Consider the following 16,340-nt stretch of genomic DNA (forward strand, 5'->3'; position numbering starts at 1 on the left):
TGAAGGTTTGCAGGTGGAATCACAGTTATGGACAATTGCTTGTTTCGGCTTGGAAACGATCTTGTAAAGATGATAAAGGATGTTAAGCATGCAATAGATGTTGGTGAAGGATGTCGGGTCTTTGGTGTTCTGGATGTTCAAAGGGTCGCTGGAAATTTCCACATTTCGGTGCATGGCTTGAATATTATTGTTGCTCAACAGATATTCGAGGGTGCAAATCATGTTAATGTGAGCCATGTAATTCATGATCTATCATTTGGGCCCAAATACCCTAGAATACACAATCTACTTGATGATACTGTCCGCATTCTTCGCGATGCAAGTTGCACCTTCAAATATTACATCAAGATTGTTTCCACTGAATACAGATATCTGTCAAAGGAAGTATTGCCAACAAATCAATTTTCTGTAACAGAATACTTTGTGGCAATGAAGGATTCTGACCGGAGCTGGCCAGCTGTCTATTTTTTGTATGATCTTTCTCCTATCACTGTTACCATCAGGAAGGAAAAGCGTAGTTTCACTCACTTTATTACGCGTCTTTGTGCTGTTCTTGGGGGCACTTTTGCTCTGACAGGAATGCTGGATCGATGGATGTATCGTCTTATTGAAGCTGCAACTCGCAAATCTTCGAGTCTTGGAATATTCTGAGATTTTTCAATGGAGCAATTTTGACTGAGAATTCTAAACCCAGTGACGTTCTTATCGAAGCTGGAAACAAATGAAAGATCGTGGAGTTGTTCATCTTTTTCATTTGACCCTTTTGTATGATCATATTCTAAGCCCTTTCTATTAGGATTCCTTTTCAACGATCAACCTGACGTTTATTCCTGGGCCTTTTCAATGAGATTTACTGGAATATGTACCTGGATTCTTGTTGTTAGACAATTCGTTTTTCCATTTATCGTGTTTGCTAACTTGAATGTTGCCTTTTTCAACAAGCTTGTTTCATTTACATTGCTTGCACTCTTTGGGTAGCAACAACTGGCTCATGAATATGGCCCACGAGCGCTATTCAAACGGAGCCAAAACAGCAGAAGGCATAGGATTCGATTCCTATTTCAAGACTTCAGTCTTGATCCTAACGGGATCTGCACTCCAGTTTGTCGGCCATCAGAGGGATTCTTGCAATTATAGCTGAACAACTCATTTTTTTATCGACCTGTAGGAAATTTTTTTTTGGTCTATGCGCTGATCATTAGGAACAGATGAGTGGCTTTTTACTATTTTTCATAGTGCCAGTTGAAACAGTTTCATCTTTTCATGGATCGGTTTTCTTCTGAGTTGTTTATGTATTAAAAAATCATTTGTAAGGGTTAGTAGTGGTGTGTGAGGGAGAGAGTTCTGAGAACTGGTTGAGAACAGAGAGCTTCCATTGTACAGTCTTTGACAAATATTTTAATGAAAATACACAGCTCTGGCCCCTGAGATTCAAGCTGTTTCTTTGCCCCATGCAGCCCAGAAAACCCCATTATCCATTAAAACCCCTTTTTCTATCAATTTACTAGCCTAAAATCAGTTTCTTTTAAAGTCATCTCAGCCCCTTTTAGAAACCTTTTTTGCTGAGATAGACTGGAGAGAGCCCTCTCCTGTCCTCGTAGGGCTAGCTACGAGGCTAAGTGGTTTGATGTTACCTTGAGTTTCGCCTTCTTCAGCCTGAGGCAAATTCGAGCGCTAACATATCCAATCTGGTTGGATGATAGAAATAGCGCACAACAATGCTTCCACATCCTCATCCTTTCTTGAGAGTGCATCTGCCACCACATTTTGCTTCCCTTTTTTGTAGATGATTTCAAAGTCATAACCCAACATCTTTGTGACCCACTTTTGTTGCTCTTCAGAGGATAATCTTTGTTCTAAAAAGTATTTAAGGCTATCATGATCCGTTTTTACCTTGAAGTGTCTTCCCATTAGGTAGGGTCGCCATTTCTTAAGTGCATGGAGTATTGCCAACATTTCCTTCTCATAAATAGCTTTTCTTAAAAACTTTCCCTTGATTGGACGACTTTCAAAAGCAATGGGTCTTTCATCTTGCATTAGAACAACACCAATTCCATTTCCTGAAGCATCACATTCCACAATAAAGGTTTTTGTGAAGTCCGGTGTAGCTAAGACCGGTGCTTGGCACATTGCCTCTTTAAGATGTTCAAAGGCCTTTGTTGCTTCCGGAGTCCATGAAAATGCATCTTTCTTCAATAATGTTGTTAGAGGTGCTGCTATTCTCCCATAATTCTTAACAAACTTGCGATAATACCCTGTCAACCCAAGAAATCCTCGCAGATGCTTTATGGATGTGGGGATTTTCCATTCCTTAATGGCTTTAATTTTGCTAGGGTCTACCTTAACTCCTTCATGAGATACAATATGACCCAAATATTCCACCTCCTGGACTCCAAAGAAACATTTGGATCTTTTGCATATAATTGTTTCTCCTCCAATAGTTGTAGCACCCTGTCAACATGTTCAACATGATCCTTCCAAGACTTGCTGTAGATTAGTATATCATCAAAAAATACTAACACAAATTTTCTAAGGAATGGTTTGAAAATTGAATTCATCAAACCTTGAAATGTTGAAGGTGCATTGGTAAGGCCAAAAGGCATGACCAAAAATTCATAATGACCCTCATGAGTTCTAAATGCTGTTTTCGGAATGTCTTCAATCTTCATTCTGATTTGATGATATCCTGAACGAAGATCCAACTTGGTGAAGTAAATTGATCCATGCAATTCATCCAGTAATTCATCAATGACAGGAATGGGGAACTTATCTTTAATAGTGAGCTTGTTGAGCTCCCTATAATCCGGACACATGCGCCATGATCCATCCTTCTTGTGCACCAATACTACTGGAGCAGAGAAAGAACTTTGACTCGGTTGAATTATACCAGCCTCTAGCATTTCTGCAACCATACGTTCAATTTCACTTTTTTGGACATAGGGATATCTGTACGGCCTGATGTTTGGAGGAACACTTCCTGGAATCAGATGAATAGCATGATCATGATCACGCATAGGTGGGAGACCTTTGGGAGTCTCAAATACCTTGGAATGATTGTCCAGGACTTTTTGGAGATCTGGAGAAATAGATGATTCCAATGTGGAAACATCTAGCGAACATAATTGTGCAATTACACCTCTTTGCTCCTTTTTTAGAAGCTTTGTCATACCATTAGAGCTGATTATCTTTCCTGGTTTCCCTGCAATACCCCTTAATTCAACTTCCTTTCCTTCCGTAGAAAATTTGATGAAAAGTTCTTGAAAATTAAAAGCTATTGTACCCAAGGATTGTAGCCATTGGACTCCTAGTACAACATCAGCACCTCCCATTGGAATGGAAAGCATTGGGCTAGTCAATACATATTCTCCCATGGATAGCTTGATATTATGGCACTTTCCAGAGCAATTTATTGTTCCTCCATTTGCAATCATCACTTGACACTCTGGTGCTGGATATAGGAAGCAATTCAATTCTTTTGCTACCCTACAATGAATAAAATTGTGGGTGCTTCCTGAATCAATCAACACTATTACCTTTTTCTTCTTGATTTGTCCTTCTATCTTGATGGTTTGAGGAGTGGTAATTCCCGCCAATGCATTACAAGATATGGTCGGATTTATTTGTTCTTCATCTAGGCTTTGTTCCTGGAGTATATCCTCTTCTTTTGACCTTTCTTGCTCCTTTTCTTCTTCCTCTTCACAATCTATGTAGAATAATTTCTTCTCAGCACACTTATGACCTTTAGTGTATTTGCTATCACAACTGTAACAAAGCCCTTTTGCTCTTTTTTCTTCCAATTGTTGTGGTGTCAACCTTATAGGTTGTGGAAGACTAGGGGCAACAACACTTCCGTCTTTATAGTTGTGAGTGGTATGCTTCCTGGTTGCCATAATTTTGCTTTCCATTTTTCTTGCTAACCTGAATGCCTTCTCTAATGAATCAGGTTCCCAAAGGCGAACATCATGTTGGATATTATCCTTTAAAGACCCTATGAACACATCAATCCTATGCTCCTCTGGAATATCTTTTACCCTTATGTTCAATTTTTGGAACTCCTCAATGTGCTCCATTATTGAACCCTTTTGTTTGAGACTTATCAATTGGCTAAAAAAAGTGTTGCTTTTTGTATCCTCATAATGTGCTATCAATTCTTCCGTAAAAATTGCCCAAGTGATAAATTGTTTACGAGAGCAAAGCCATTGATACCATACAAACTGATTTGGTTCCAAATATAAAGTTGCCATACGTACCTTTTGTGTGTTTTGCACATTATTGAGATCGAAGAACTGCTCCATCTGTAATATCCATGTGGCGGGATCCTTGCCATCAAACTTCCTCATATCGATTTTTGGAATATGGTGGGTCTTCGATCCAACATTAGAGTCTATGGAATCATGATTAACATTTCTTTTGTTCACATCATGAGTTTCCTTTACAACCTTTTCACCATTAGTAAGTATTTCTTGTAGAAAATTTGTCAAATCTGTCTTCAAATCTACCATGTCTGTCTTCAAATCTGTCCTCAAATCTACCTTCAAATCATCCATCTTAGCTTCCATGCCCTTTATCTTAAATTCCATGCCATTTATCTTAGCATCTGTTAGCTTTTGTGAGCGTGACATTTGTTGCACTTGTTCTTGTAATTTTGATATATCATGTAGCATTTCTTCCTCTTCTTCATGAGTCATGCTAGAGCTTTCAGGTTCCTTACTAGGTGTTTGCATTTTCTTTCCTCGGGGCATCAGTTACCGATAATAATGCTTTACTATGCCCTTTGAATTCCTTCAAACCAAGCTTATGCAAAAATTTAAAAAAAAAACTACACACCTTTTTTTTTTGTAGAAGCCTGATATTGAATCTGATGTATCTCTGTAATTTCGAATCATCCAGTTCTGAAATTGTGACCTGTAGTAGCCTTCTATGTCCTCTTTCCAATGCCACTAGTCTGATCCAAATTGGATTCTCCAAGAAAGAGTTATGCACAATCTCCCGCAGTGACCTGATTATAGACTAGTTCAGTAGAGCGAACTTGTATGAAGTGCCACGTGTCACTGTTTCAACCTTTGACTCTAAAAAATATATAAAAGAAAACTACAGTCCGTCCTCTTTCTGTACCTTCTTACGAAATTTCAATCCGATGCTCAGAAAGAAAGTTATGACGATTTTCCCCAGGTCACCTGTTTTGAGTGTAATTCAGGAGTCTGCAAAAAGACCAACTTCCTCAGATCATATCTCCGAAAATATCGCGCGAAAAGCTCTGAAATTCGGATCCAAGGTTCAGCGCGATTTCTTCTCAAATGGGTTTTTTTTTGCGACTTCTGAAACGTCACAGAAAAAAAGTTATAGCGAAAATGCCACGATGACCTGTTTGGAGCAGCGAAACCCTAGAATCCAAAGCTCTGATACCAAATGTTATGAAACCAGCTCAAGAAAAGATAGAAAAGATAGATCAACGCCTTAGAATTCAGCCTCTTCGAGGGCGCAACCTCCTTTACATTACATAAATGAACAATTCTTGGATGATTCAAATGACAAAACCTCCTTTCTATATATAGGAGTCTAAGGAGTCACAATATAATCCAGCCGACCTAACAATAATAATATAAAGCCACAAAAATAACAATAGAGGGATTCTATGGGCACATTAATAACAATATGGGGGCAATGGGGGCACAACAATATAAATAAGGGGTATAACTACAATAGTAATGGGGTAATCACTAGTATTATAGGGACCCAACAACATGCCTTGCACTATTATACTTATTAAGTAATTAGGAAAAATGTTTAAATGAATGAAAAGGTGCTAAATACCTAAATTATTGAGAAGAGAGATATTACCTAAAATTCGAAACTCAAAATATACATATTAAATACTTCGTACTTATAAGGTTGTTAAATAAAATTTACAATTCCAATCCTTTTAATGTAAATATTGATCACTATAGAGTTAAAGTTATAAGTTAATTATTGTTAATATATACATGTATATAAATATATATTTATAAGTTAAAATTACTAAATTAATATAACAAACATTATATATATATGTGTGTGTGTAACTATTCATTTTTTTTTTATATATTATAATTAAATTTTATAAAAGTTAAAATTATTAAGTTTAAGCATAACAACATAACAATATATGCATACGTACCGTCACCTCTTGGTTACACGTAAAGTTGTGACTGTCAAATAAAATATGACAAGAGGTAGTGGAAGAGGGCAGTGACCGCCTAGGAAGGGTATTTATCTCGAGTACGCAGAGACATTGGGGGAGGGGTTTTGGGGGGAAAGAAAGACTAGAAGGAGAATGGGAAGGAGAACATGATTTCTGAATTAGAGCTAGAGATTCGATTCAAAGTTGGATATTCGAATGGAAACTTGAGATTTGGGCAATTATTCTTGAAGCCTTTGGGCACAGGGGCCAAAATACTCCAATTGGGAAGTATTTTGGAGCTGGCTACCAAGGCTGTGCTCATCTTGGTTGGGAGGATTTGGTCATTTGGTATTGGGAGCAATTGGGGATACATCAACACAGAATTAACGTCAAACTCGGAAACCAGGTATGTATATGTGAATTAAATTGATAAATTATGCCTAGATTGTAATTGGTAAATTCTGTAGAAATTAGTGGTTTAAATTGTGTTTGAGTTATGTCCTTACAATAAATTTAATGTGTAAATGATGCAACACAATCATCAAAGCAAAGATCAATGTAGCCCTAAGGAAAATTAACTTCCAATGCTACAAAAATCTAACGTTCAGTTGAGACGAGATGATGATGCAACTATCAACTTTCCTTATGATGAGACATGTACATCTGAGATGAGACTTATGATATGCCCTTTTAGGTCATGGAGCTTGAATTGGAGACTAGTAGGGTGTGTGTGATCTTTACCAAGGTCAAATATGATTTCCATGGACTTGGTTGTGGTAAATCGATCTCCCCTATCATCAGTGATGATTTGAGACATCATTGTTCAGCCGAGATGAGATCTATGGTGTAGCTGAAAGTATGCCTCCCTCGCTGAGAGGGAGTGTTGAAATTGGATTGTGATGTTGTTTTCTTTCCTTATGATGAGACACATGAGAGAGAATGAAAATACCTCTTTGGCTAAGAGGGAGTGTTGAAAATTATAGCCATGGTTAGTATTTCCATCAATGAAAATAAAAGAAAAAAATTGGAAAATTTTAATTTTATATTTTCCGTCATAAAATTATTCAATTCGACCACCCTTTTGTTTAGGTTGACTAGGCCCTTAAGAAGCACCCATTCGACCCCCTTTGATCACTATATAAAGGAGCCTTCCTCCATCATTTGTACACATCGAATTTGTCTTGTATATCTTCGATCTAGCGAATTTCAGAAGGAGAAAAGGAGGGCTGAAATTTCAGAAGGGTTTGGGATTTCTTTTTGTTCTTGGGTATTGGTTTTGTTATTCTCTTGATGTTGTTGCTGATGATGAACTCTCTCTCTCTCTCTCTCACGCATAAGAGTTTCTAGGTTTTCCCCTTGTGGGTTTTGCACTAGCCTCAGGTCTAATTTTTGTGTCTCTTGTCTCATTGTTGCACTATTATCTCCACTGCTCTTTTAATGTGTTAATGGCTGAATTTTCTTTTGTATAACTGCTTAATAATATTGGATAATGTTTATTTACTTGATGCTAACTAATCATTGGAGGTAGTTCTTTGTTGAAGAAAATGGATCTAGTTTGTGTATGCTAGATATTTCAACATCTTCCATTTTCATCCTTCCTTTTACTTCAAGAATTTAACATTACCATTAATTGAATAGTATTAGTAGGGAAATATGGTAAAAAGATAGGCTTCCCAGTCATAAACCATTACTTTTAAAAACAAAAAATTGTGTTCAGAGGGTCCTTGATAGCATTGTACAAAATCGGCCGGTTCAATGAAAAATGGTACCGAACTGGCCAAAAACAATCTAGTTCACCTGTTTGAACCGGTTTTGCCCTCCAACCAGCCGGACTGGCCAGTTCTAACTGGTTCAGTCTGGTTCTAATAACATTGGTTAGGAGCTGCTGGCTGGTTGGCAAATGTACGAGGAAAAAGTTTTCTTCTAAGGGTTTACCCATTTTGGTGGATAACAGATACCAAGAATCTTCAACCACTATGGACCTAATCTGATATTGACACTATTGACAAACATTGAAAGGAATGTAAATTTTAGCTTGACATTAGTTATTTTCAAGAAGGTTCCATGGCATTTTCTACAGCATGATGTAAGAGTTCCCTTGCCAAATTTGTCTTGGAATTATTTCTCCAGTTGAGAAAATACATTGATCCTAGTCCCTCATTGAACTGATACAGTGGTGTGTGCTTTTGGAATTGGTAAAGATAGGAAGTTAGCCGGTGTTTCACTTTTCCATGAATTGATTGTGCATCTTTCATAGATTCACCTGTTAATTCATGTTTCGAGATCTGTGGCGGTGTATCCTTTGGAATAACTATGCCATTTACATTATGAGTTTGGTTTCATTATCCATAATGTCTTCAGTAATCTCTACCTTCCCAGGTTTTGTCTCACAATAGTATAATCTTTTGGTTTGCAAATGTGCCTAGCTCTTTTCATGTTACTTGTAGCATTGCCTGGCTATCTCAAAGATCTATTTAGAAGACCTTAAAGCATATTTACTAATATATACACATCTAGTGGTGGCAAACATGAGTAAGCAATGGATTCCGAAGTCAATCATTATGGCTGTATTGATGGTTTCATCAATGTTATGCATATAGAGTTAACATAGTTGCTAGGATGAACATATTTTTTACAATATTTCTCTGGGAGGAAAGTAAACTTGGTGGAGAAATCTTATCCATTTCTTGAAATCTCTTAAAGACGGCCATTGTAGGTGCTTACCACTTAAAATCTTTGGTATAGGTAGCCTGTCGTGTATGGTAATGATAAGTTGGGAATCTTCTATAGGCCTATAGTCTATTAGTCAGACACGAACTTCATGTTCAGAAATCATTGGACCAGAAATCTTGCTACATAAACTCGTTATCTGAAATGCAACTATTCAATTTTTTTTTTTCTAGTCAATAATTAGCTTCCCTGCTTTCATTCTTATTTTGAATTTTCTCTCTGATTTGATGGAATATGTTAGAATTTTAGAGGAGCATGAAAGAGTATGTGAACACAGATGGAAATATTTTATGTGGTGTACCCTATTGGCTTCTGCAAATTTATTATTTAAATGATTTTTCACAATATAATGTCTTAGCTACCTTAATGGTAGTACTTAGTTGCAGCCATGTGCATCTTTATAAATTTTAATATCTACCATGTCAATTTTCATTTCATTTATCTTTATTTTTCATCTCATGGATAGGATTTTTGTTGCTATGGTACCCTAGATGATGTTTGAGCTTCGAATGTGATGGAAAAGATTCATATCATGTGGAGCTGATGTACTGATTCAACATTTTCCTGTATAGGTAGATGTTGTCCATCTATTAGCAGCTCGTGAACAAGAACTCCGTGCATTATCGGCTGAGGTATTGCAAATTGAATTAGAATAATTGTTTTGACTTCATAAGTAATAGTTCTGATAACTTGCCTTCATACATAAATTAGTTCTAATACATTTCTCTATCAGAGAAATATTACTTGAATAATATAATCTTCATTCTTCATTATGCTAATGATGAAATGTTTGAAACTTTGATCCCTCTTTTCATACTTGCAATCACAGAGAATAAAAGTGAATGATGTGTGAGAATACTAGGGAGTAGATATGTTGCAAATACCTAGGGTTTTATTACCTTACCACACAACAGAACAAACCCAAAAATTACCATACTTGTGAGTAAGTTCCATAGAACATATGGCCCTTTTTTGATACGTGTGGTGGTTGATGGCCAACTTAGATAAAACCAAGGTTATGATGATCAATGGGTTGAAGAAAGCTGTCTCAGATCATCATTTCTTCTTTAGAGGGAAAGAGACTGAGATCACTGGTTTCTCTACATACATGGGAGTACATTTCTCAAGTCCTTATTCAGTTTGAGGCATGCTCTTTGTCAGCACCTCAATTTGAATTTCTTCAAAATCCAATTTGAGTGTCCATCTTATAATTTATCTTGTTCATGGGTGTTTCCAATTGATCTAGTACTTGAAATTTAATTCCAAGATTGGTGCAAGCCAATGGGTATCTCAAGAGGGATGCCAATGTCACGTCATACGCCCTCTTCTCGCTTAAGTTTGGCTCTCCTTCGGTACAAGAGTGGTGTCCCTACATTAGTATTGCTAAATCTTAATGCATTTGGTTCAAAGTGATATAAAGAGAAGCATTAGTAAACATATTTTTGTAGTATAGGAGAGAAAGTGGATGGAGGCCTGAGACTAGTGTTGAAAATTGGTAGCTATGGTTGGTATTTTCATTGGCAAATCAATGAAAAAAATTCATATTTTGATGATTGACCACCCTCGCTGTCTGCGCCACCAAGGCTCCAGTGGGCTGAAACATAAGCCTGTATAGCCTCCCACTGCAAACTCCAATCACTCTAGTAGACTCAACACTAGATCCCTTGGGATATATGAGTATCTGTCCTCCTCGGAGCAACACTACATACCCCCTATCCTCAATAATGGATGTTAGAAAATGTGAAGTGGCAACTATTAGATCTTATTTTCTTTTAACATTGATGTTTGCTTGTGAGCTTATTATCTTTCTTGTGTTCTTTAGATATTACTTTTCATCAAACAAATATCAAGAATAAAAACAACAATAGAGGACACAGATATAGGCTCTAAGCCAGGCCAAAACCCCTACAAGGGGAAAACCCAAAAACTCTTATTTTCTTAGAATCTGCTTCAAATGAGATACAAAAAGCCAAACCCTAGACCAAGTCCTTTTCCCAGTGCCAAGTTAGCCCTTTCTCAAGTCCTTCCCTGATTCTACACCACACTAGTACACATTGCAACTTTGACATGCCAACTTCGATATTGCTACTCAACCTGCAACTTCGACCCTGCAATTTCGGTCTTACAACTTCCAAGGAAACCCTAGATCAACCTCCTCCTGAGACCTTCTTAGAGCAAGACAACTCTTCCTAAGGTCAATGAGGTCTAGACAAAGTATCCTTCCTCCTAGCTACAAGATGTTGTGCTTCGTCCTACTTCAACTCGGTCCTGCAACTTCGGCCACTTTCTACAACCCAAAAACCCTAAAATTTCGCTCGTGTGAGAGAGATAGAACCCAAAAAAGAAAATTTCATCCTTCCTTCTCTTCCTTGGCCTTCGCTCTCCTTTTCTACTTTTCCCAGCGATAGATCGAACTTCTTGAGATATCTAACTTGTGTGTGTCTCAAATGAGGTCGAACTGCTCTTTTATATAGCCTTCTCAAGGGGTTGAATTCCATCCTTTAGGCTGATTTGATGATTCCAGGGCCGACTTGCACTCTTGGAGATTCAAGGACTTCCTAGACTCAAAAATAAGTCTTTTTACAAATACATTTATGCCCGGAAGGGTCTTATAAGTATTATGTTGACTTTTTTGACTCATGACAATAAATCCTAAGACATAACAAACCTTAGAAGCATGAAGAGCATGCTTTTACCTAGAAGGCCATCAATAAAGAGCATGAAACCCATGCTTTAATAATAATAACTTTTTCTTTCCTTTTCTTGTTTGTTACATAGGATACATATTGAAATGAGTACAACAATTATGAACACCAAAACTAGTTACATTTCTGAACATTGGAGACTGAAATCAAGTTCTTCTTCAACCCTGGAACATAAAGAACATCTGTCACTTTAAGAGGAGGTAGTGACTCCCTCTGAAAGGATATTGCCCCCACTCTTGTTGCTTTGACCTTAGAGTTATGTCCAAGCACAACCTCCAAGTCAATATCATCCTCTGCCAGACTCGTGAAGTGCTCTCTCACTGATATGGTAGGATGTTCCACTGCTTACAAACCATACATCGGAAGATGTGACATGAGTGGCAAGACTCACCACTAAGGAAAACTCTATGTCAAATCTGGAGGTGAACTCATCCACTTATGTTGAAGCTACAACTTCCTTCTTCTTGCCTTCTTGTTGGGACATTGAACAACATAGTGACCCAACTTCCCACAAGAAAAGAATTTAGCTTTTCTCATGTCCTTCTCCTTTGCCTTCTGCTTCCTATTCTTCTGCCTAACTCCACTAGAAGACCCCTTTTTGGCCTTCTTCTTGCAATTCACTGCAAGGGAAACATTCTCCTCCTCACCTCCCCCACCATGTTCATTGCCACTCTTGGCACTCCTCATGGTCTCCTCCTAGATGAAACCATCCCACATTCTCCTCCAATTTGGAAAATGATTTCTAGCCATAATGCCATATTTGAATCCATCCCACTACTTGGTGAAACCATCTAGTGTGATCTTGACCAAGTGGTCCTCTAGGATAGCCTCCCCCATGATAGCCAACTCATCTCTCACCTGTGTGATCTGGGTTAGGTATGAGGTCACATTGTCAGTCTTGGTCATCTTGGCGTTTCTTAGCTTTTGCCTCAACACCATTTTCCTGTTCTCACTGGAACTCTAGTGTAATGTTACAAGGGAATCCCACATCTTGTAGGCAAACTTCATTCTTGTCACATGAGGGAAAAGGTGGTTTTGATGGCATCAAGAATGATTCTCCTTGCCTTCACGTTCTTCTTGTTCAAGTCCAACAATTGAGTTGGGTCAGTAGGAGGTTACACAAGATTCTCCACTATATCCCACACTTCAACCTCTTCAAGCAGTAGCATCATCCTCTCCTTCCAGGGGCCAAAATTATCATCCCCACTCAATCTGTCCTCCACCCTCAAACTAGTCGCCATGACCCTCACAACCAACACAAAATGAGTGACTTTGTTACTCGGAAACCTTCCTTCCTCTAAACCAATAATTCTTTGGGTTTTTGACTAAGCTTTTAGGCTTGTTGTTCATTGATATGATAGAAGTTTGCTTGTTGGTCTCTTCTATTAGCTAATGGAAAACTTCACTATAGGTTCATAGGCTTTGATACCATGTAGAAGTTTTTAATGTTGTATCCCCAACCCAATTTTAAGTTTTGTGTGTGGTTTAATGCCTGTTACCACTCAAACTAGTAGGGGACCTATAAGGGGTTCCTAAGAGGGAAACTGCTAGGTTATGGGGAACGGTGGAGGCTTAGCCCACTGTCACCACAGCTACGTCTCCTTGCTCTTTATGGAATTTCACCGATGGGAGGATTCCCGGTAGTGGAGGGATCACTTGTGAAGTATATGTCAATGGATAGGTGGAAAGTAACCTTGGAAACCCTTCCCCAATGATGGAGTGAGGAAAGGATCTTGCTTGCTCTTTAAGCAAGGGACTTGATCCTCCAGGGGTAATGGGTAAGGATTGGAGGGTTGACGGAGAAGGAATAGGCTTATAGAAGAGGTACTCAATCCCTATAATCCTTGGGAAGCTTGGCTTCCCAAACGGTCCTTGACAAATAGTCTTTATTGAGAAGTGGGACCACATAGGGCCAAGTGGACCCAGTCCAGTTTCGGGGATGGAATGTAGCAACCAATGATGTTCCTATCCTGGACAAGGTGAAGGGAAAGGACCAAACAAGAATATTTACTTTGAAAGGTTGAATTGATCTTGTTGAGGTCTAGCCTTGGGGATGCCTAGGAAAAATTCGATCCTACTGCTAGGGCTTCAGATTCCCGGATATTCCACCATTAGAATTGCCTCAAATTTGGAGGAGAGGGAGGGGGCGCACCAGCACAATATCCTGTAGGAGATCAAAGTTTTTCCGTGGGTCAATTCGGGTGTTGATTTGGGGTAGCATCGGATGTGCTCTAGCCATGAAAATTGGTGGAGAGGCTAAGGCACATGAAATCTCCAATACCCATAAAGGGTTTGGGCAGATTCTAAACAGTTTGGGAGATAATATTTTTAATGGAGTCCCTAAGTCTAAACTTCAGGAAAATAAAATATTAATTTGAATTAATATAAAACTGTGTTAGAATGGTCCAAAAGGCATGGATGAAGCCAGGTCTAATCTTAGCCGTTGATTACGGACTTAATCTCGGCCGTTGATTTGTCAACGAGAAAAGTATAAGAGGAGGCTTGAGGGTCACTTGGAGAACACACCAAGAGATCAAGATTTCGAGTTTTTGGGGCTGGGTTCGCTGAGAAAGTTGAGAGTGATCAGAGTTGCAGCTGAGGGGCAATGAATACAGAAGCAGAGAGACAGAGATAACATTAGGAGGATCAATGCAGTAGCTAGAGAGAGGGACGCAGAAGTAGCCAAGGGTTCATGCAGAGCCAGCACAACGCCTCAGAGGGCCAGCGTGGGTGACGCAGAGGGCCAGAGGATTGACGCAGTGCCTCTAGAGTCTGATGTTGGCCAAGCCAGAGTGATGTTGGGCTAATGCTGGGCCAGAGAGAGGCTGATGCAGTCCCTAGAGGCTGACACTGGGGTTTCATGGGGCAGATTGGAGCTGTGGAACAGCTGGAGTGTTTATCTGGGGTTTCAATCGAAATATCTGCTTCCGAGTAGGGAGGTACTACTGCTGAGATTTTTCTCTGTTGGGTGAGCCGGATTTGGCACCCAGATTGTATTCTGAAACTGCTTAATAAATCAAACCCTCAGATCGCTGCACCGATTTTCCCACTTTGGGTTTTTTCGGGGACATTAGTCCAAAACCAATGGTGTCACTTGTGTGTTTGTTTTTGTTTCCTTCAGTTGATGATCTGTAATGTGTTGAGCATGCACATTTATTTATTTCCAGTATTTACATGGTAAATAACTTGTTAAATAACAAAACAAGTAGGTAGGAATAAATCAGAAAGTACATGAAGGGTTTCTAACGGGTTAGACTCAGGGATTCCAACATGGTATCAGAGCGTGGTTGCAGATCACAAGAGAACTGAGGACTGTTGATCTAGATTGTCATTAATATCAATATGAAGCCAAGGAGAAATAGAGCAGACTTGTGAAGAAAAGGAGCAAAGCCACTGGAAAGAGGATCGCATCAGCGAAGGTACATAAACAGAGTCATCGGACGTCACAGAGAGATATGTCTAAGGGAAAGCGCTATCGGAAGAACAAAGATTAACAGAGCATCAGAGGAGCTGACAGAGGAGTTAACAAAGGAGCGGCAGAAATCAAGACAATGCAGAATATCAGAACAGGAGCAGTCAAAGAAAATCCAGAAGAAGAAGTTCAACGGAAGAAACAAAGAGGAACACGTAGCGAAGAAGCATAAACAACAGTATCGAAAGCCACAGGAAAGCCAAGGAAGTATAAGAGCGGGAGATTGAGGAGGAGCCATATTGGGATCCAAAGAAGTCAACAGAGGAGCCAAAAGAGCAGAGGAGTATATAATATAGGCAGAAATCAAGAATACAGATGAAGAGTGAATGCACGTGGTTATATTCCAAAAAGCAGGTTTGAAATAGTGACAGTGGTTTTCGGGCGGACTCAAGGCTGTAAGTGGTTTTCGGGCGGACTCACCCGATACCATCATTGACTGACGCATGGCAGGAGAAGGAGAGAGGAAACTACCTTATCGGGCGGGTAATCCTCGTGCATGTAGCTCACCCGATATCATTGTCGAGCGTTGGACCAAATGCATTTTGATCTACAGTGCAAGATCACCGAGCAGCTTTGTTGGTCGGGTGTAATATCAACCGTCGGATGAGATGGTAAAATCTACGGTGGAGGATTGATCCGAAAAAGGCAAACATTGGAAAATATGCATGTGCGGACGATATATATGTTTGGGTGTATAACTAGTTGAAGTCCGGCTAAGTGTTTCGGAGCGGGGTTTTCTGTGTATTTCATATGTATCCTTGTATTCCGGCTTTAAGCCTTGCCACATTAAAAAATGCGATTGCGATATCTATATATATATATATATATATATATATATATATATATATATATATCAATGTGGAAAAAGTCAAAGTCGGGATTAAATTGACAAGGGTCCAGAAGTTGAAAAAGTCGTTAAAGTTGGGAGTTTTTGAAAAAGTTGGCAAAATAAAAACAACACAAAAATATTCATTTTTAAAAAAATCCTGACTTTTTCAATAAAATCTAGACTTTTTCAATAAAATCCCGATTTTTCAAAAGAAAAAAAATTTAAAAAATCGTTAAAGAGACTACCTCATTCACGATTTTTTGGAAAAAGTCACGATTTAATCCCGACTTTTTTGATTCAGCAAAAAATCAGCCGATTTAATGGGCCAGCCAAAAAATCGCATTTTGGGGATTTCATCTTGATTTTTTCCCGACATTTTCCACACTAATATATGGACCCACGGGACCATTACAATATGATGTAATATAATATTGCATTTGTTGC

General features: G+C 38.7%; 2 protein-coding genes across 4 annotated transcripts in view; both read left to right on the forward strand.

Annotated features, from left to right (window-relative positions):
* The window catches only part of LOC149253499 (protein FIP1-like), a 482,913-nt gene that overhangs the window by 281,159 nt on the left and 185,414 nt on the right, over positions 1-16,340 (forward strand). For all 3 annotated transcript variants that reach the window (XR_016267076.1, XM_089459927.1, XM_089459926.1), the window contains exon 11: positions 9,463-9,522. Coding sequence is in view for 2 of the 3 variants with exons in the window: in XM_089459927.1 (XP_089316053.1) it covers positions 9,463-9,522 (60 nt within the window). In the remaining variant the exon portion in view is untranslated. The remainder of the gene's footprint in view (positions 1-9,462; positions 9,523-16,340) is intronic.
* LOC149253501 (uncharacterized) lies at positions 28-902 on the forward strand. The gene has a single exon (XM_089460909.1). It carries the CDS (start codon positions 28-30, stop codon positions 649-651), a length of 624 nt encoding a protein of 207 aa, XP_089317035.1. The 3' UTR covers positions 652-902.

This window comes from Pinus tabuliformis, chromosome 7, assembly GCF_031772625.1.
Source record: "Pinus tabuliformis cultivar Carrire ecotype Pingquan chromosome 7, CPIR1, whole genome shotgun sequence".
Classification (NCBI taxonomy): Eukaryota; Viridiplantae; Streptophyta; class Pinopsida; order Pinales; family Pinaceae; genus Pinus; species Pinus tabuliformis.